This window comes from Camelus bactrianus, chromosome 25 (genome assembly GCF_048773025.1).
Source record: "Camelus bactrianus isolate YW-2024 breed Bactrian camel chromosome 25, ASM4877302v1, whole genome shotgun sequence".
NCBI classification, from domain to species: Eukaryota; Metazoa; Chordata; class Mammalia; order Artiodactyla; family Camelidae; genus Camelus; species Camelus bactrianus.
Window position 1 is genome coordinate 25,756,652 of NC_133563.1, and position 21,240 is coordinate 25,777,891.

General features: G+C 36.6%; 1 protein-coding gene across 4 annotated transcripts in view; it reads left to right on the forward strand.

Annotated features, from left to right (window-relative positions):
• FAM91A1 (family with sequence similarity 91 member A1) overlaps positions 1 to 19,103 on the forward strand; it is an 82,574-nt gene extending 63,471 nt beyond the window's left edge. For 3 of the 4 annotated variants that reach the window (XM_074353021.1, XM_010972617.3, XM_074353022.1), the window contains 9 exons: positions 2,538 to 2,686; positions 4,032 to 4,166; positions 4,309 to 4,422; positions 8,099 to 8,171; positions 10,003 to 10,152; positions 12,110 to 12,214; positions 12,686 to 12,809; positions 14,118 to 14,187; positions 16,208 to 19,103. In XM_074353021.1, coding sequence (XP_074209122.1) covers positions 2,538 to 2,686; positions 4,032 to 4,166; positions 4,309 to 4,422; positions 8,099 to 8,171; positions 10,003 to 10,152; positions 12,110 to 12,214; positions 12,686 to 12,809; positions 14,118 to 14,187; positions 16,208 to 16,393 — 1,106 coding nt within the window. In that variant the 3' untranslated portion in view covers positions 16,394 to 19,103. The remainder of the gene's footprint in view (positions 1 to 2,537; positions 2,687 to 4,031; positions 4,167 to 4,308; positions 4,423 to 8,098; positions 8,172 to 10,002; positions 10,153 to 12,109; positions 12,215 to 12,685; positions 12,810 to 14,117; positions 14,188 to 16,207) is intronic. The other variant, XR_012502249.1, reaches the window with a different exon arrangement.
• Positions 19,104 to 21,240: the final 2,137 nt, after the last annotated feature.

Below are 21,240 nucleotides of genomic sequence, written 5' to 3' on the forward strand. Positions count from 1 at the left end.
TCTTGAACACTAAGGATTTTATTGATTTATTCATAAACAATCCATTGCTTAATAGATTGGACTGAACTTTGTTTTTCACCATGAATAGTTATGTGTATCATCAACTAAGTTAAATGGTAAACCTAAACATATTCTGTATGAAAGTAGTTATGTATAATTCTAACCTTTACGGTAGATTTAATAGTTGACTATTTTCTGGTACCAATTGAAGCTTTTAATTGCTTAGAATAATTGATGTGTCTCCAAAGTTAAATTGTGATTAACTCGTTCCTCCCTATTAGACCAAATCAGCCATCACTTCTGTTCTTTTAGCCAGCCTTTATTAACTGGGGCTCCTCATTGGAACCATGAGCAAAGAAGATGATTAAGTGACTATTTCTCAGTTTGTCTTGTAACGGCGTATAACTAGTACCATTCCAGATTCACAGAAAAGAAGGTCACTCATTCCAGATAAAGAATAACTTAGTGCATTGGGGCTTAATACTCCCCATGTTGAGAAAGGTAGCTTTCTATAGGTGCTGGACATGATAACTTAATCTTATTCCTTTTTAAACAAGAAATTTTATAGTATCGGTGTTTTAAGCATCCTTTTTTTGAGTAGAAGGAATTTTTATTTCACCAATAATTTGTAGTTTGAGTGTATCATGTAGTACTTGGTATTCACTGTAAAGCAAAAAGCCTTGTGGTATTGTCATTAGAAGCAGACTTCTGATATGTGTGAAAAAGACTAGTTTCTTTGTAATCTTTTGGCTTTAGACAGTATGAGGCACTGCTTAAAAAATAAAGCAATGTGTGGTCTAATTTTTTTTCATTTTATAAGCATGATTTTTTCAGGTATTTTTGTCTTTAAAAGGACATATTTTCACTAGGATCAGTACAAGTGAGACATGAAAGCCACTGTTTGTAATTTGGCAGTCTAGTACTATGAAAGTGTCTAGAAATTAAACCACATTTGTAGAAAAGCAATCATAGTTGTAAAAACTTTTTTCTGACCACCATCAAGCTTTTAGACTTCCTTCCATTTCCCAGTTTTCATTAAATATTTTCTATACTTGACGTTGCCATTGTTGAATTTTACCTGAAGGTTAAGAAATCTTCTTACACCCTTTTGTTTCAGAAAAGGGCTTACTACAAGGACCTACCCTTTTTCGTATAGCTTCATTAAGATCACAGGCATTCCCCTTGCATACCTGTGAGAGGCCAGACACAGACCTTCCAAGTTCCCTTTGCATCATAAACAATTAGCTGAACTGCTTGTCCCCACTGACCAATCAGAACAAAATTCCTGTTAACCAAACTTTGGTTAAGCTGGTCTCCTTGTGATGTTAATTTTGATCACTCAGTTAATGTGTTTTCTGATTTCTCCACTGTATAGTTTAACTGTCCCTACACCCCACAACTAATAAGCAATCTGGGGAGACACTTTGAGACCATGCAGATATCCTGCTTCTCATCAGTGTTTCCTCCTAGATTTAGATCTTCTCTTGATTCTTGCCTGAACCATTCTTTACTGTGATGGTTGCAAATTGATCGTTTTTTTTTCCAATTCCACCACTTCTTCCTCATTTCACATCTGAGACCAAGCATTCTCTTATATTCTCAGTATGGATTTTTTTTTAATTCCTATTTTTTTCAGTGGTTTATAATCAGTCATTATTGTCTCAATTATTTTTTTTTTTGCTACAGTTGTCTCAGATTTTGCCAATAGGCTCCTTTCTCCTTGTGTCATATCTATATCTTAAAAATCTTTTTAAAATTAGTAATTCCTTATTTTCTGGCAAAACTACCTTACCTTGTATTTCTGCTCCAGCCTCGGAATCAGCCTTTTGCCTGGGGAGCCTGGTATCCGTTACTGGTGACGGGCATGAAAGGCCAAGGTCCTGGTGCCAGTCATGCTCAGGCTCCCAGGCCCTTTCAGCAGGCCATGTATTTTTTAGGTTCATTTTTGCTTAAAGGGCTAACTTGATCTTCTGAAGTTTCAAATATCTCTTTAGAGAGCAGTAGGATTGGTATTTTCCAAAAGGATTAAGAATGGGAACACCTAAAATCAGCTGCATGGTGAGTGAGTTCATACTTTATGGTCCACAGTCTAGGGCACATGTTTCTAAATGAGGACTTCTTGCCCCTCTGGTCAGTTCAGAACTTGGCTGGGAAGTTTTTGTAGAGATTGGAAATTAGGGGAGGGAAGGACACAGCTTTCCCAAGGCACTTAAGCTTTCACAAGAGGCCACTGACATGTTGTGGCTGGGGACAGAGAGGAAATAAATAAGGTAAAGCAAACATACATTTTTAAAGTAAAAGGTTAGCCTGAAGAAATGTCAGTAGAGTTACCTTTACAGACCAGGGAGTAAAGACTGTAGGCTTTAAATCTTAAAGAGTCTTAGTGGTCTCCTAGGAAGTAAGGCACTTTTTAATAGAGCTGTTCTACCCTATTAAAATTTTTCTTAAATCTCAAGGCAGTCATCAACATTTCATCTTAGACGTTTTTGTTTCACCTTGTCAGCCTTTCATTCTGTGTGTGGTTGATCATAATTCAGGTTTTCCTCTGGATCTCTTGCGCTGTGAAAGCCTTCTTGGTTTGGACCCTGCAACTTGTAGCAGAGTTCTAAACAAAAACTACACACTGCTTGTTTCCATGGCTCCTCTCACCAATGAAATCCGGCCTGTCAGCAGCTGCACCCCTCAGGTAAAGACCCACCGGGCAGGTCGCTCGTGCCATCATTTCATTCTTCCTCACGGTCGCTTGAAGGAGAGGTTTAACAGTCTTCCTGTGTTAATTCTCAATCTGCAGATACCAGGTATTAACATCACTGACTCAGAAAACCGTTTTGTATTTTATGCTGTTGTAAAATGTTTTGTTCAATTTGTGAGGTATAGTTGATACATTTTATATATTAGCTAGACACTTGTGACACATTCAATGAAAATTTTCTTCATGAATGCAGCATTTTAAAGAGAATGTCTTTGGAGGCTCTCAGAAGAAAACCTAGATTGCCTCGAGGGATTAAGTAAATTCAGTTAGGAAAAATGAAATATTTTAAACGTGTGGCTACGATGCTAAATAAACTGAAAAGCTGAAAAAAAAGATAATGTTTCAAAGTTAGTTATCTTGAAAATGATGAAAATGACTTCTGCTCTTTTGCTTTTTAAAAATAAATCAGTTAGATTAATTTGCATACTTAAGAAGGCCGCTGTGGCATGTACCATTTTCAAAGAGCAGGGACTGGGCCTCTGCTCTTCAGTGCTGCGTCCTGCTTGGTTCCCCAGGTGTGTAGGTGTGACTGTGTAGAAGAAAGGACAGGATTCTGGGACGAGGATGATCTTGTTGCCTGTGCTGATCTAGCTGCCTCAGTGAGCAGTGTCCCCTCAACCCTATTTTGTCCTCTTTGTTATAGATTTGTATTTACTGATTTTTAAAAAATAATTCTTTGTGTGCCAACGCTCCCCCAACCTCCCCACAAAAAAGACCCCAAAAAACACATACACACTTCCTCCTTTAACGCAGCCTCTGGGTGTAGAACTGAATGAATGGCCGTGAGCTGAAAGAATGGTAAGATGGGTGGAAGGATAGACAGTCCCTTTTGAGAAGAACTGTTAATGAGAATGATAAGTAACACTTTGATATAGAGCTTATTATGTGCCTCCAGGTTCTATTTTAAACCTTTTTGAACAACCTTAACAATGTCCTTGTGAGATGAGTGTTCTATTGCCATGTTGCAAACAGGCAAAATGAGGCACAAGAGAGCTTAAGTAACCTGAGGTGATGTGGCTGAGGGGATGGAACCAGGGTTCAGACCTTGACTGTCTGCTCCACAGTCTGCTCTCTGATTGCAGTGGTAAGACCTGCTTTCTCAAGTCCAGTATAAATTTGAAACTTTTTGAATGGATCATTTAAGATTTATCTTCCTAAGGATAATAAACAGCACTTGTATATGAGACATCCAGCTGTAAGAATATACTTGGTCTCTTGTGAAATTTGGCTTCTTTAGGTAACTATTTACTATGTTATCTTATCTGTTTTGTGATTTTAGCATATTGGACCAGCTATCCCCGAAGTCAGTTCTGTCTGGTTTAAACTATACATTTACCATATCACCAGGCAAGGACCGCCATCTCTTCTACTGTCCAAAGGTACAAGACTTCGAAAGCTGCCAGATATATTCCAGGTATGTTGTATGAAGTTCTTTGGGTTTTTAAAAATTATTTTTGAGGAGGAAAGAAATTGGTAAGCAGTATTACAGATGCCTTTCTCAATTGTTTTTTAATTTCTAAATGCCATGCTGTGTTTTATTCATTTCTTTCCCATAGGGTTATGATCGATTACTAATAACGTCTTGGGGTCATGATCCTGGGGTGGTTCCTACATCAAATGTACTCACTATGTTGAATGATGCTTTAACACATTCGGCGGTTCTGATTCAGGTACAGTTACCTTGTTTGAAACAGTCAGTTTTGGATTTTTACTATAAAGATCATGATTTGTCTAGTTTTCTGCTGAGTCACAGTCAGACATCAGTAATTTGACATCTGTAAAGCTGAAGTTTACGGAGTCCGAGATCTGGGTTTTAGTTCTGGACTTGGTCTGGGAGCATGGGAGTGGTAGAAACAACATGGGCTTTGAAGTTAGACCCATATTTGAATTCCAGCCTCACCTTTTGTTACGTGTGAGGCCCTGTTTTTTCTTTAATAGTAGCTTTATTGGGATGCATTTCACATACCAATCAATTCACCAATTACATTGTGTAATTCAGTGGTTTTTAGTGTATTCACAGATGTCTCCAGTCATCACCACACTCAATTTTACAACATTTTCCTGTACCTTTAGTTCTGACTGTCAGTTCCACTGTCGTCACTACTCCCCCCTCCAACAACAATCTACTTGCTGTCTCCCCAGAGTGCCTATTCTGGGCATTTCGTATACATGGAATCAAATAATGTGTGGTCTTGACTGGCTGCTGCTTTCACTTAGCAGAAGGTTGTCAAGGTTTAGCACGTAGCATGTATCGGTACTGCCTTTTTATGGGCGAATACCATTCCCTTGTGTGCTGTACCACATTTTGTTTATTTACCAGTCTAGGGACATTTAGATTGCTTCCACCTTCTGGCTATTATGAATAATAATCACTGTTACAAACATTTATATACAGGTTTTTGTGTGGGCATGTCTTGTGTGGACATGTCTTCTGGGTATATTGCTAGGAGTGGGAATGCTGAGTCATATGCTGACTCTGTTGAATTGTTTCAGGAACTGCTAGGCTGTTCTCTACAGTAACTGTACCGTTTCACATTACCTCCAGCGCTTGGTATTATCTGATTTTTTTTATTGTAGCCCCCCCAGTAGGTGTGACGTGGTGTGTAACATTAGAGGTACTCTTCTCACACTTAGTTTCTCACCCGTAAAATGGCGTATAAAATAGTACTATCTTCTGTGTAACAACAGAAAATAATGGTGATGGCTAGTGGTGAGGCGAGCATTTTTAGCCTTAGGATTTGTTGAGAGGATGAAATGAGTAGGTGTGTGTGAAGTGTGCAGCACACTGCCTGGTACATAATAGGTTCTCCATGAAGATTTTGTTAATTCACTGAACTAATAATTGTACTTGCCATCTTCTGTGCTAATTAATGTGGGTATACAAATAAGACATGGTCCCTGTCTGCAGGGAACTTAAGGCTGACGGGGAAAGTTGCAAAAGCAGTCGCTTAGTTTTTTGCTCAGTGCTGAACAGAGTTATAGCATATAGCAGAAACCTGAAGGAGAAGTACCCATCCCGCCTTGGGGCAAGGAGAAAGGCTTCAGGGAAAGCTCCTTAGAGAAAACGAGACCTGTGGTGAGCATAGCAGGCTGATTCAGAGGGAGTGAGACCAGGCAGGGGTCAGCATGAATAAATCCCTGGGGAGAGATTTTTTTTCTTTTTCTTAATAACTATTTCCCTGGTGCCTAGAATAGTGCCTGGCTCATAGAAATTGCTCATTGAGTGTTTGTTGAATGAATGAATAGTAGTGGCAGCATGTGCTGGCCTGTAAGGCAATTCTGAGGGGTGAGCTGCAGTGTGATGGGGTGGTGGTCAGAGATGAGCCTGGAGAAGTGGGCAGGCCCCGGAGGGTGGTGTACCTTAACTGTCCTGCTGTAGTCCTCAGGCTGTACCCCTTCGGTTGCTGGCAGCCAGTAAAGGGTGCTAAGCAGGGGATTAACATATAAGTTGTGATTTGGATTATCAGCCTGAAGGCTGTTGAGAATGGCTGGGTGGGAGACGATACCTGAAGAAGAGGTCCAAATTGATTCAGTGTTGGAGTCCAGATAAGAGATGAGGATAGCCTAGGTCAGGGAAGTGGAAATAAGACTGGAAAGGAAGTATTACAATAAATAGAATTGATCAAATGCCTGAGATGGGTCAGACTGCTGAAATTCACATCTTGATTCCACCACTTATTAGCAGTATTAGGCAAGTTAAATAACCTCCTTGAACTTCAGTGACTTCACCTGCAAATTGGATATAATAAAAGTTCTTATATAGTTATTGAAAAGAATGACTAAGGCAGATAATCTACACAAAATGCTTAGACCTGTGTTTATCGCATAGGAAGATCGCAAAGAAAACTGGTGGTATTGGTGGTAGCAGCAGAGAGGAATTTTGAAGTGTTTATTAAGGAGTTCTGCCTTCGCTAAAAAAGAATGCCTCCTTTATTACATTTTATGGAAAAAAGATTCACCTTGCCGGAATTTAAAACATTACAGGGGGCAGGATATAGCTCAAGTGGTAGAGCACATGCTTAGCATGCATAAGGTTCCAGGTTCAATCCCCAGTACTGCCTCCAAAGATAAATAAATGAATAAACCTAATTACTTCCCCCTCATAAGAAAAAAAAGATTAAGATTTCGATTAAAACCATGCTTTTATCATAACCGTCTTGTTTCGAGTTTAAAATCATAAATGGAGCAATGGAAATAGAAGCATGATGTTACAGATATATTCAAGTTGTTTATGAAGCATTTAAATAAGTGTGATTTTTTTCCCTAAAATTATTTGTTTCTTTTATATGATGATATCTCAAATTTGGATAATGAGTGGGTCTCTTTTAAAGGGAGAAAATGTATAGATCCCCAGTGTTAACTTAAATTTTCTATTATAATAATACTAAATATACATAAACATAAAATTAAATTTCTTATACTTACTATTCTTACACAACTGTAAAACCAAAACAGATTTTGGCAAAAACTTTAAAACTAACAGAATTTGAATGAATAACATTAATTGAATGTGATGGATGAAACTAAATGACTTATTTGTAATGTGGGAGTGGGGTGGTTAGATGCACAGATTTTTTTTAAATTTTTGAATTGATAGTATATTCACATGATTCAGAAATAAAACACATCAAAAGATAAAGTGTCACTGCCCTTCTAGCACTCTCTACCCAGTGCCCACGCCCAGCTCCCCTCCACATCAGACAGCCACACTGCGTTTCTGGTGTGCCCTTCTAGAGTTTCCTTTTGCACGTGCGAGGAATTCCACACTGATATACCCCATGCTCTTCCTGCTTAGCAATGGGAGATCTTTCTATTTCAGTTTGTAGAGAGCTTCCTCTTTTTTGCAGCTACATTGAAAATATGTATGTTGACTTATTTAACCAGGTCCCTACTGACAGGCATTTTGGTTGTTTCCAGTTATATAATTATAATGTTGCAGCGAGTGATTTTGAATATGTGTCTTTGAGTGTGGGTTTTGGAGTTTTGCATTCCTATCCATGGTGTGCCAGGTGATTACGGGCTCCCTCCACCCCCTTTCCCTCTCAGCACTGCAGCTAACCCTCGTGCCAATGCCCTTGATTCATTCAGGCTTCGCTTGGCTGACACCTGATTTGCCTGTTTTTCTCATTAGTCCATACACTCAGTTTGAGACGCATTACCTTAATAGGTTAATATAGACTTAGGACTGTTTTGTTTGCTAGAAAAAAACAGAAAATTGTTGAGAGCATTTTGGTGGAGTATTAATGTGGACTGCATCATCATGAGGCAGTCTTATTGATCATTTGAGTATCTATTGCAAATACAGATTTCCCATATACCTTTCAACTTGTGTTTCTTCATGTTTAGGGACATGGTTTGCATGGGACAGGAGAAACTGTCCACATACCTTTTCCATTTGATGAAACAGAACTACAAGGAGGTACCTCACTTTTGAATTGTATCCATTTGACTTCTTTATGATTAATCTTGTTGACAGTTTGGTGGAAACATAGCAGGAGGTGAATTCTTAAGATCTTTAAGTTCTAGGCTTTTAAAACCATTATGCTTTTAAAGAGTATTGGCAGAAGGTAGTTTTCTGTCATGTGCTTTTTCCCACAAAGAACTAATAGAATAAGACTCTTGAGGACCTGAGACTAAAAGAAATATAGTCTATCTTGGAGCTGGAGAGACTAAGTAGGTATCTACCTAGATGGAAAACTAGGTTTTCTATGTTTCATTTTTATTTTCTTTTTATTGTTTATGGGGGGTTGGGAGAGAAAAGAAGTCATAGGGAAAATTTTATTCTTAGAAAATTGATTTTTTCCCCCCAGGGGCTTTAATGGGTAATTTTGAAATGGACGCTGATGAATATTTGTATACTAACTTACAGTTGACAGAGAACTTGCATGTATGCATGTATTTCCTGTTTCAGCATTTGTTTTTGCTGTTAAATTTTATTTTTGCTATTAGAGAATATTTGAATGGATTGCAGACTTTGAGCTAAATTAAACTGGTTTGAATCAAGGGGGGAAAAGCCCTGTTAAATGTTAACCTCTGGAATTGGATGTGAGCTGCATACAGCACATTTGATGAAAGATGCTCAGAGACTTTATAAAAGCGAATTCATTCTTCCTTTTGTTTAATATAAAAATACCTTTTCTCTTAAGTATTAAGTATATATATTCAAAAGAAAAATATCCTCTGATTAAAACTTAACATATATTAATATAGCACTTGTGTTTCCTGCTCCGTGTAAAACTGTCATTCTGTAATCAGTTTTTCTTTTTCTTAGAGCCATTTTGCTTGAAATTTTAGAGAGCAATGAATGGTTCAAGTAATTTAAGTACATTAATTCATACAAGAAGTTACTTTTCTTCCAAAATGTTAGTCACCATTGTCCTCTTCTACCCCAAAGTAGGGAAAAGGAAGATTTTTATAAGTATCTTTCCCTTTTCTCATGGCTTGGCTGCAAAAGCCTAACATTTGAAATTAAGTGCTCTCTTTTGGCTGTTGTGAATGAGTAAGTATGTACAGAATTTGGAGAAGAGAGTTTTCTCTTCCAAGGAATAGCCTCTATTCAGAAATAAGTATTTCTCTGCAGCTAAACTTTGCTCTTTAATCCTCTGGTGCTTTATAAATTCTGTGGGAAAATTAATTGTTCACCAGAAGATACAGAGTAGTGGCAAAAGGATCTTAAAAATCGTAAAATCTCTCAAGAACTGATTAATAAATCTCTTGTCTTGAGAGATTATTGTGTGAATCTAAAAAAGGATGTTCATATTTGGGTGTAGAGCATTTTTCTCTTTTGTAAGTTCTTATTTATGAGAACTTGAGCTAGTATTTAAGTAATTTGTTAGGGATATAATTTCAGGTACATTGTTAGCTTTAGTTTCAGTAAGAATACTTTTACTTTTCTTAAATTTAAAAAAAAATGTGTTACTTAATGCATTTCCTGGTAGGAGCCCACTCAGTGTTTGAGGCAGAATACAGCTACAAAGAGAAGCCTAGAGAATTTGCCACTGACTGGCTCTGTTTGCTTCCTTAGTGGGTAATTTGTTTTCTTACAACAAATGCTTTCTAAATGCTATAAATGTTATATGTATACAGCATCATTTTATAGTCACAGATACTTTTTCATTGGAATCAATCTTGATTTAAAATATGAAAGTAGTTTTAAAGAGTCATTTAATAAAAGAAAAGCATAGTTAAGTTTTTGTTGTTTTGTTATAAAACTATTTACTTACAATGTGATGTCAACTCTTTGCTCTTAGAGTTTACACGTGTCAATATGGGTGTTCATAAAGCGTTGCAAATATTAAGGAACAAAGTGGACTTGCAGCATTTTTGTGGATATGTCACCATGTTGAATGCTTCTAGCCAGCTCCCAAACAGAAAACTCAGTGATGCTTCTGATGAGAGAGGTTAGCTAATAGTTGGGTTCTTTGAATTAAGATAATTGGTATTGAGTTTATCACAAACCTAGTATTTAAAAAGCATGGAGACCTTTGCGGGGATGTTTTGACTGACTTAATATTTTTCCACTGAAAGATAAGAAAATATTCTGTGATGTCATTTGGACAAAGAAGTGATGACTTGGGATTGGAATACAGAATGATGATTGTGTTTTAGCCCTTTACTGTTGTATTTATGTTTATAAGCTTTAAATTAAGTTCCTTTATGGGGTGATGGTTTCAAAACTTCAGTCTCTTTGTAAAGTTGTTTTCAAACTAGAACAAACAGTTTCTCCCTTTCATCTTTCCTCTTCGTGTCAAAGACATCATTATCTTAGCTGTGCAAGCCTTAAAATCTTATCTTTGTCTCATCCTTCTCCTTTCCCCCATTGTCCAGTTCTGTTTCCCAGTTGTGTGTATTAGTCTTTAGAAATGTCTCTCATACCCATTTCTTCCCCTCTCTCTTCTCCTTTAATTCTCTGTAACTGCCATTCTAGTCTGAGTCTTGATATTTGAAACATGTTTTATTGCGACCATTTCCTGCTTAACCTTCCTGGCCTCATTCTCATTTCTGTCTCCAACCTGTCCTGCATATTACTGCTGCTGATTTTCCTTAGGTACCTTTTTCTTTCTTTTTAATTTAAAAACTCATTTTCAAATCACTTTCTCATGCTTACTAATTTTTTCTGCATAATTTTGGCTTGTATGTCGCTTTGGTTATCATGGTGCCCCCTCTGGTCCATCATTCTAGGGAACCTTTCAATTCAAGTGTCCTTTCATTGATTGACTCTATTTGCTAAACCTTAGTTTGAAATCCTGAAGAAATTTGACTGACTGCTGGCCATCCAGTGGATTGGATGGCTCCCTTAGATATCCACTCCTAGTTCTTTTACCTTGGGCCAGAGGAATTGGGTTACTTTCAACAGTTGACTGCCAAGTATCACAGGAACTTTTTTAGAGAAGAGGACTGTGGGTTAGGCAGTCATTTCAAAGAATGTCTACCATAGCTGTCATTTTATTTCATTTGTTCCACACACATTTATGTAATACCTCCCCAGGTGCTGGAGATACTTATATTCTTAAGACCAGAGGAATAAAATCCTAGCAGGAAATCCAAGCAAGAGAGTCAGCCTACTGTGTAGTGTTAAAAGACTGAGAGAGGGTCTGCTTTTTGAAGTGCTAAAATAGAAGAGAGAAGGCATATCCCAGCCAAGTTGAGCTATCAGAGAGGCCTCTTAGAAAAGGTAAAGTTTGAACTGCATTTTGAAAAGTGAGGAGTTAGCTACATGAAAAATGATGTTGGGAGGATAGCAGCCTTTCAGGCAGAGGGAATCAGGCGATGAAGTAGCTTATCTTGGCCAAAAGAAAGATTTGTTGGGCAGTAATAGATGAAAGCAGAGAAGTTGTAGGTGAGATCTAGAAAGTCTTGGTGTGATTTTTTTCTGCTGAAAGATACAGGGAGTCAAAAAAGTATTTTGAAAAGGAAAGATGTAGTCAGACTGCATATTTCCATGGGGATAGACACGACGTTAGTAGAGATCTCAGTGAAGTCTGAACTTGTGTTCTGCCTTTTGAATCTTTGCTTCTTTAGGCCAGGATTTCACAACCTCGATACTATTTACATTTTGAGCTGGATGACTCTTTGTGGGGGGGCTGCCCTGTGCATTGTAGGATGTTCAGGATCCCTAGATAGCAGTAGCATCCCTGTCCCCATTCATGGCATCCAGACGTGTCTTCAGACATTGCCAAATGTTCCTTGGGGGACAAAATTGCCCCCCAGTTGAAAACCACTGCTTTAGGCTAAAGACTGTTCATTGTTTTCCATTGTCATTTCTGTTGCCTGAAGTCTTTTATGTTAGGATTGATTTATTGACAATTTATGCCAACTACTAGAATCCTAATATTGTGTATGCCCTTTACTTATAAGGAGAACCTGATTTGGCTTCTGGCTCAGATGTAAATGGGAGTACAGAGTCATTTGAAATGGTCATTGAGGAAGCAACTGTAGATTCAACCACAAAGCAAAACTCTGGTAAGATTTTTAAAACTATTTGCAATCTCAGACTAATTTCTGAGGTTTAACTCTTTTGTTAAATCATTTGGATGTCATTTGTCTGTTCTTATTATCCATAAGAGACTCTTAAATAAGTATTTTCTAGGAAATATTTTTTATATATTTAGAATAATAATTAAAGTATCTTAAAAATATGAGCTGAAATTAATGTTTAATTTTTTTTTTTTTTTTTGGTAAAAGACCACTTTGAGCATCTGATAAAAGCTGTGCCTTCTTCCTAGAAGCATGTATATATACTCAAAAAATATTCTTTTCTGTTTCAGAGAGTCATTGACTCCCCCCTGAGTCCTCTCCCCTGCTAAGCCTACTGGGGGATGTCAGTGAGGTTAGGAGACATGAAAATCTCTAGATCTCTTTTAAGAAACCCTGGTCAAACATAATAACGTATAAATATGTGTGTGATTAATAACTTTATATTTCCTTTTGTAGTTGCCACAACAGAAGCAGATTGGGTTCCTCTAGAGCTGTGCTTTGGAATTCCACTGTTTAGTTCTGAGTTAAACCAGAAAGTCTGCAGAAAAATTGCTACACATGGCCTTTGCAGAAAAGAGAGGTGAGGGTTTGTATTCGTTGTCATCTTTTCACCTTTAAGACTTTTTAAGCTCTCAGTAATAGTTATATCTTACTTTCTCTTATTTCACACATGATCATAGCAATCACCTTTTGTGTATTTGCTGACTGAATAAAGATAGCTAATTTAAGGATTTTGCTGTATTTTTCAAAATTAAAGTTTTTTTTAGTACATCAGAAATTAGGCACATACAAACCTTTTGCACACATGCTTTGGTAATTGCCCAGATTAGTCGCCCAGATTTGGCGAGGGTGTGGTAAAATGGGCATGCTTATGTGACTGTATGAACCTAGTAAAACATTTAACATCTAAATATGTAAATGTCTCTTAAAAATTTGTGCACTTCTCTCACAACATATATACACTCAAGTTATGTTACGTGGATAGTGCTTATCTCCTATAGTGGAATTATGGCTGGGTTTCTAAATTTTCTTCAATTTCCACATTTTCTAAAATGAGCATGTATTAACAGAAAAGACATGTAGTTTTATCTCATGCCAACTCTGATCCCATTGGGAGCAGTTGCTAAGAGGCAGTGTTGTAAAGGTCCTGAGACTTTCTAAAGAGACTATCTTTGAATCTCATTGTCATGGTGAGTGGCTTGGAGAGGTGATATCCACAGATCTCCTTGACATCTTAATTTGGGAAAACAAAGTTGGATAATAAATAATTCATTTAATTGGCTTAATGTAGCTTATGTCAGAAAATTAAAAGTACTCAACTGACAAAAAATTTTAATAACCATCCTCTGAGAATAACATACATGAATAAAAATGTAGAAATACTATGCAGCTTTAATGCTTGCCACTATAATTGTCACCAATTTACATATTTGAAAAAAATTTAGGTGGACTGATGTCTGTTAGATCTGTGAGACTTTTTATCAGGATGTGTTTTTAAATTAATTTGGGTATTTGAAGTTTGTATCATAATTACCATCCTTCAGAGTGCCTAAATTTTCATTTTAAAAGTTATCTATCTTATATTTAACATTTATACTTGTAATAGTTTAAACTTTTTCTTTTAATAATAATTTTCCGGTTCTGGTTATACCTGATATTTTATTTCAAAATAGTATTTTTATGCACTGTTACGCTCCATTATTAAAACAGGCAAAAATTTCATTAACGAGAACCATTGAAGCTGTTTTCTAAAATTTTTTGTGATTAATCAAGATGTATATACATATATAAATGCATTTAAATTGCTAAAATTAAACTCTTGTGAGATACTAGTTCTTGTCATTATATTTTTATATGTATTGTTTTAAACTTTTCCCCCTCTTTTCAGCCTTCAAAACCTCTTACATTCCAGTAGAAAACTGTCTCTACAAGTCCTTAACTTTGTTCACTCATTCCAGGTAACAAAACCCAAATGGTATTTGAATTGAACTTTCATAGTATGCAAAACACTTCCATGTTTGTCTTGAGTCTCCACAGCAGTAAGGCATGAAATGAGCATTATTTTTAATTTATAAATGAAGATGCTGAGATTCAGGAAGTTAATTGACTTGTATGTGATTTCACTGGCCAGGCCTTCAGGGTCTGAAGCTTGGACTGTTTGTTCTGTCCTGGTGCTTCATTAAACAGAATGAATTAAGCATCTGCTATGGACCATGCACAGTGCTAGGCGCTGGTTCTTGGGTCAGTACGCTTCCATTAATAAGTAGCGATTCTCTGTTGCTGACGGGGGTTGTCTGTTGTGATAGTGAAAGCTAGTGCTCTAGACCTTTTACCTTCCCCCCAAGGAAAGAAAGGATACTCTAGACTTGATTTGTAGATAAACTTTTAGAATAGAATATTTCTGTTCAGTATAACTGTTCTAACACTATGAAATCCAAATAAAATTGGAGTTTGGTTTCATTCATTCTTTCAGTAAATACTTGAATTGACCCTATGCCATACCCTTTACCAAGGTGCTGGGGAAACAGTGATGTTTAAGACACTAACACTAATGAAGCTTACGTGTTGTGTGAGACAACAGTCAAGTAAACATTGAAATATGCAAATAATCACAGATTTCATTAAGTGCTTTGAAGGAGCCATATCCCTTCAAATCTGATAGAATCCAAAGGTAGACCTAATTTAAATAGGTAGAGATGATGTATTCACAGAAGCCTTTCCCAGGATGGGAAAGAGTATTCCAGGCCAAGTTGAACAGGCGCAGAAGTCCTGTGTCAGGAAGACACTGGGCACGCGGGAAACAAGGGGAGGCCAGCGTGGCAGAAACCTTGTGAAAGTGGGGTGGTGGCGAGAAGTGGGGTTGCAGAGGGGGAGGGTACAGGGCCTTCAGGAATGTGGTGAGAAATATGTATTTTATGCTGAGTGCAAAGAAAAACTTTATTAAAGACTTTTAACACGGAAATGCCATTATCTCTGATTGACTGTTAAAAGGCTAGTTGCCGTTTAGAGAATAGATTAAAAACAGGCATAGAAGCAAGATCAATTCAGAGACCCTTGTAATAGTCCAAGTGAGAGATGCTGGTGGCTGAACACACTTTCATTTTTAAAAAAATGTGCCTATATCTATAATAAAGGTTTGTTTATTACATGTATATACTGTTATACATGTAATAATATAATAAATTATGTATATTATAAAACACAAGAACAGGAATTTTATCAGATGCAATAAGTATATATGAGATTTTAAAGGTTGTTACTACACCCTACTTTGGAGCGAGTCCTCCTCTTTGGAGACCATTGGCCCTGACTATGGTGGTGGCTGTGGTAAATGAATGAAGTAAACTCATTGGGATACGTGTTGGAGGGAGATTGACAGAACTTGGTGGTTAATTACATGTGAGGAAAGATGGCGGGTGTGGTGAGGAAGGGAAGAATGAAGAATGATTTTCATATTTCTTGGCTAGCTTGATGTGTGGAGTAGGGAGGGCTGGTGAGGAGCCATTGGGGGAAAAATTTGAAAGTTTGGTTTTGGACGTGCTAAGTGTGGAATTTATGGTGAAACATCCAAGGACAGATGTCAGATAGGTGGAGGTTTGAGCCTGGAGTTCTGGGAAGAAGTCTGTGCTGAATCTGTGAATCTGAGAGCCCTAGGAGCAGGCAGCTTGTTCTGATGCTAAATGATGTGTGAGTGTTTTTAGAGATTGTCATCGTCTTATCCCTATAGTCTCATAGCCCATTATTTCTATTTATTTCAAAGCACTTACCATAGTCTGACTTGCATTAGTCATTTTGCATCTGTTAATACCTGGCATTGATTATTTGGGGTTTGTGAGATAGATCTTTGCAACTTCTGTAGTGCTTAGCATTCCGTAAACTTTCTTAGGTAATCAAGGTCTAGATTTCTCATTAGCAACATTAATTTGTTTGGTAACTTGTTGAATATAGACTTCTTTCTCTTGTTTCTTGACCCTTTAGGAAGGTGCTTCAACACTGGATATTCACACTGAGGCCAGTTTTTCAAGTTTGCTTTCACAGTCATCCTGTGCTGACATGGGAGTTCCACTTCCTGCAAAGAACTTAATATTTAAAGATGGCATCTTAACAGAATGGAGTGGGCGGTCACCTTCCTCACTTCTTACTGCTAATCTCCATGTGCAATAATTTGGTTCTACCACTTGTTGCTCACACTTTCTGCCTTTTTTCTTTTTTAACATTAGCTTTATAGTGCCAGCCACTAAAAAGCACCCTGCTGCTGCAGTGCAATTCACGCTTAACTGATGTTAGAAGTTTGGGGAACATGTTCATGTTTTCTGAAGTTCTCCTCATTACTGCACCTCCTAATGCAACAAAGAGCTTTTTAGCAGCCTGCACTGTATTTTTTACCTTGAGACAATCTGCGTTTCTTTTATAAAACCGAGGATATACTTTATAGGCTTTATGATGACTGTTATGTTTATAAGCAGTCACTATGAATATTGCAATGGTAATTTTATATGTTAGTTTATCAAACATAAATCTTGTTTAATTTTATATTTTGTTACCTACTCTCTAGGGGATCATGGGAAGAGGTGGAACTCTTCCTCTGAAAAGGCTTCTCGGTATTTAAAGTAGCAAAACTATAAAATGGTAAACATCCATTATTGAGAGATGATCTGATGGGGCATTAAGAATTGCTGTGGATGTCTGTAAATTATGTATATCAGTTGAACATTACTGAAGGTATGTAAATCACATAGTTATGTATAGCTTAACCTTGATTTGTAAGGTCTTAACTCAGACTATGACTATACATTGACATCTCATAAGCTTTGGAAAATATTCTATTTTTAAACAGTGTTTCTATGTGGAATTCTGTTATCACTCACTTTGGACTTCATATTTTCATAGTCTTTATGGAAAAGTAGAATTTATTTTCCACTCTTGCAGTTGTGGCTGCTGCACGTTTTCACCCTGATTGACTTTTTTGTTCAGTAGCTTTACCCATGAATTGGATTTATGTTTTCAAACCAAGGGTTTTGATTTTAGCTTAGAATTACATATTAGAGACATTAAGGCTGTGTCTTCTGATCAGAACACTTTAGTGATAAGCCTGTGAGGACATTCTTAGGCAATCTGGATCTTAAATTTATGTGACTAGTCTTAGAGGAAATATAAAGAAAAATTGAGTAATTTCAAAATGTTTCTTAAGTCATTGATCCTTTTAGTATTTCAAATGTTAATTAGAATAATTGGAATCACTTTTTAGATTTTTCAGGTTCTTCCTTGGGAAGTTTGTGCAGTGTTATAGTTTAGCTCTTCTCATAGGATAATGGTTTGCTAGTTTAAAACTGTAACCAAACTAACTGGTCAGGCAACATATATCTAAAACACTTAAAGCATTAGAAAATTTGGAAATGTTATAACCTAAACATTTTTGCTGATAATTTTTGTTATTTATAGAACTGACATTTGTGTATTTAACATACTTCTGGAAATATATGCCTTTCTTAAAACTGTTAACATAACCATGCATTCAGTACCATGGCCTACCTATTGAATTGAATATTTTGGAGCAGGTTACCTTGGCACAGTCAGTGTTGTGTTTGGGGTAAATGCAGTAATGTCTAGTTTTCTACTTTGTCTTATATGAAGTAGAAACCAAGTGTATGTTATAAATGTTTGTCTATAAAAGGAAAAATACATACTAATATTAAAATTTCTTATGACTGTGAATCACTCATTTATTTTTCCAATAATTGATATTGTACATTCCTAGTGCTATTAGGTATGTATGTAACTTTTACAGTTTTTCAACTGAATGCTGTAAGTATTTCATTTAATCAGGGCTCTTTAATCTCATTTTCATTTGCTTTGTTCAGATTAACTGTAGTTATTTTATTTATTTCTGTATTAACAAGCTAAGCCTACGGTAATGACATACACTAATAAAGAATCAAATGTTTGTAGTTGTTGGTAGTGAACCCAGTTGTTGGTGAATTTAAAACTTAAAATATGGGAGTGATTTGCTGCTATACTTCCTTTGAGAGATAAAGGAAGAATTAGAACCTAATAATGATCATGAATTTTAGGGAAAGTACTGAAGAAACCTGTGGTCAACTCTGGTTTCTCATGTGAATGAGGAAAGATTCTGATTCCCAGCTGAAGACCTCTCATACTTTTAAGGAGGAAGAAGCTGATTTTTAGAGCTATTAGCAAAATGAATGCCACTTTTGTGCTTTACTCTGTGAATTTGGCTTTGTTTCATGCATACATTAACTTATGTAAAGATGCGTTCTTAAATTTTACGCTTTGATCCAGTTCAACAAAAAGGTAAATTACAGAATTTATTATTTGCCAAAGAAAATTTATGAAAGAATTTTTATCCAGTTTTTCTGCATATGCTTAAAGTAATTTCATTTGGCTTTGTGCTACCTCCCCTAGCTTCTCAGCCCTTAATGTGGCTTAAAACATTGGCAAACTTTAGAAACCAAGAGAAAAAAGAAATATTAAAAAGGGCATAGAATTTAGTATGGTATAATTTCATCTCTCACGTGGATCTAAAGAAAATACAACTTTGTCATTAAAAAAATATATGATCATCTGATTTCCTTGTTTCCTTTCTAATGTAATCAGATGATTTTGTACATTTGTTTTTTTGGGGGGAATATCAGTTTCTTTTTCTTGTTTTCTAGGTTTCTTTGCCATCCGTGTTTCTCTTTTATGTTCAGTGTTTCAAATACGGTTTGTATTTAAAGATTTTAAAATACCAAAACTGTTACTGAGTACAGTGAATTTTTTTCTGGTATGTTAATATTATACAATGAAATGTATAAAGTGTTGTCAATTTGATTATTGACATATATGTTTACAAATAAACTGTGGTGTTGATCAAGTTACTGTGAGAATGTGTATAATCTTCAGTAAGTCCTTTTCTTAATTTTAAATACAGGCATGCTTTCAGTGCTGAGGCTTTCCTATACTTTTTTTAAAATAACCTTTTAATTGTATAATTTCAGATGAGAAGAAAAATTGCAAAGGTAGTCCAGAGGTGTTCCCTATACCCTTCCACAAACTTCCCCTAATGTTAACACCTCATGCAAACTTTGGCACATCTGTCAAAACACAGAAATTAACATTGGTGCACTACTGTTTATTAAACTACAGACTATTTGGTTTTCCCCATTTTTCCTCTAATGTTCTCCTTCTGGTCCTTGGCTCCGTCCAGGATACCACATTGCGTTTTATTTAGTCATCACTGCCTCTTATCTCCTCCAAGCTGTGACAGTGTCTCAGTCTTACATAACCTCGACACTGTGAAGAGCACTGGTTTATTCTGTAGGATGTCCCTCAGTGTGCGTTTATCTGGTGTTTTATCACGGTTAAATTTGAGGTGATGCTTTATCAGAAAGGATAGCATGAGGTGATGTGCCCTTCCACACTGTATCATGTCACGGGGTACATGACACTAATAGGCATTACTGGTGATGTTCCTTTGTTGATTAAAGTGTCTGCTAGGTTTTTCCACTGCACAGTTACCATTTTCCCACTGTACATATTCTTTTTTTTTTTTTTCAGAAGTGAATCACTGACTGTAGCCCACACTCAAGGGGAAGGGGCAGTACCTATACATATTCTTCAGAAATTTTCTTAAAGATTTGTTCCTATTTTTTGATCATTTATATGAAAATGCAGTCATGGCTATTTTATACTTTGGGTTGAAGTCCAATACAGTTACTTAGTTGTGCTAATGGTTTTAGCTTTAGCTATTGGGAGCTCTTTGAAGTTAGCTCCTAAATCCTTTTGACAACCCTCATCTTTTTTTTTAAGACCATGATCTTACTTTCTAGCACTGCAAGTATTATCTGGATGCCAGCCCTAGAATTAGCTATTTCTCCAAGGAGCCTTGATTCCTTTCATTGGAGAATGGTAGGTGGAAACCAAGATTGGGGTGCTGGGCGTGCTTGCTGCTGCTGCATCTACACCTTTTCAGTGGAATGAGCTAAAAGCAGTATACATACATGAGAGCAGTGTACACACGTGTTGTAAATATGTGTGCTGATCAACCTATGTATAGGTACACACATTTGTAAAACAAATTCATTTGTCACACTCTGCATTCCATCTAGGATGTTGACATACATCCTTGATTTTTTTCACATAGTAAAATTCACTGCGCATGGACTTTGACAAGTGCATAGCCATGGGTCCACCACCTCAGTACTATATAAACAGTTCCATCACCCTAAAAATTCCCATTTGTACCCAGCCCTTCAACTCTTCACCTCAGCCTTCACAACCACTTACCTATTCCATTCCTATACTTTTGCTTTCTCCAGAATATCATATAAACGGTGGATTCGTACAATTTGTAGCCTTTTGAGTCTGGCCTCTTTTGCATAGCAAAATGCACTTTGAATTCATCCATGTTGTGTGAATCAAGAGCTCTATTCCTTTCTGGTGCTGCATAGTTCATTGTATGGATGTATCAAGGTTTATCATTTAACATTCATGTGCAGGTTTTAGTAAGAGTATATAATTCATTCTGCTTGGGTAACTACCCTAGGACTGGCATTGCCGAGTCATTGGTAAGTGTGTATTTAACTTTATAAGAAACTGCCAAACTGTATTCCACACTGACTGCCATTTTGCATTCCCACCAGCAATGAATGAGGGCTCCTGTTGCAGTGGTATCTCCTTGTGGTTGAAATATTCGTTTCCCCAGTGAAAAATGATGTTTGGCATCTTTTCATATGCTTTTTTATCAATCATATATTTTTGGTGAAGTGTCTGTTCAGATCTGTTGCCCATGTTTTTAAAATTGGGCTTTATTGTCGAGTTTTAAGAGTTACAGTCTTAAATATATATTCTGAATACAAGTCTTTTATCAGATAAGTGTTCTGCAGTTATTTTCTCCCAATCTGGCTTGTCTTTTCATTCTTTTAAGCGTGTCTTTAAAGTAAAGAACAAAAGTTTTTTATTTTGACAAAGTCTAGTTTATTAATTTTTCTAACGGCTTGTGCTGCTGTTAT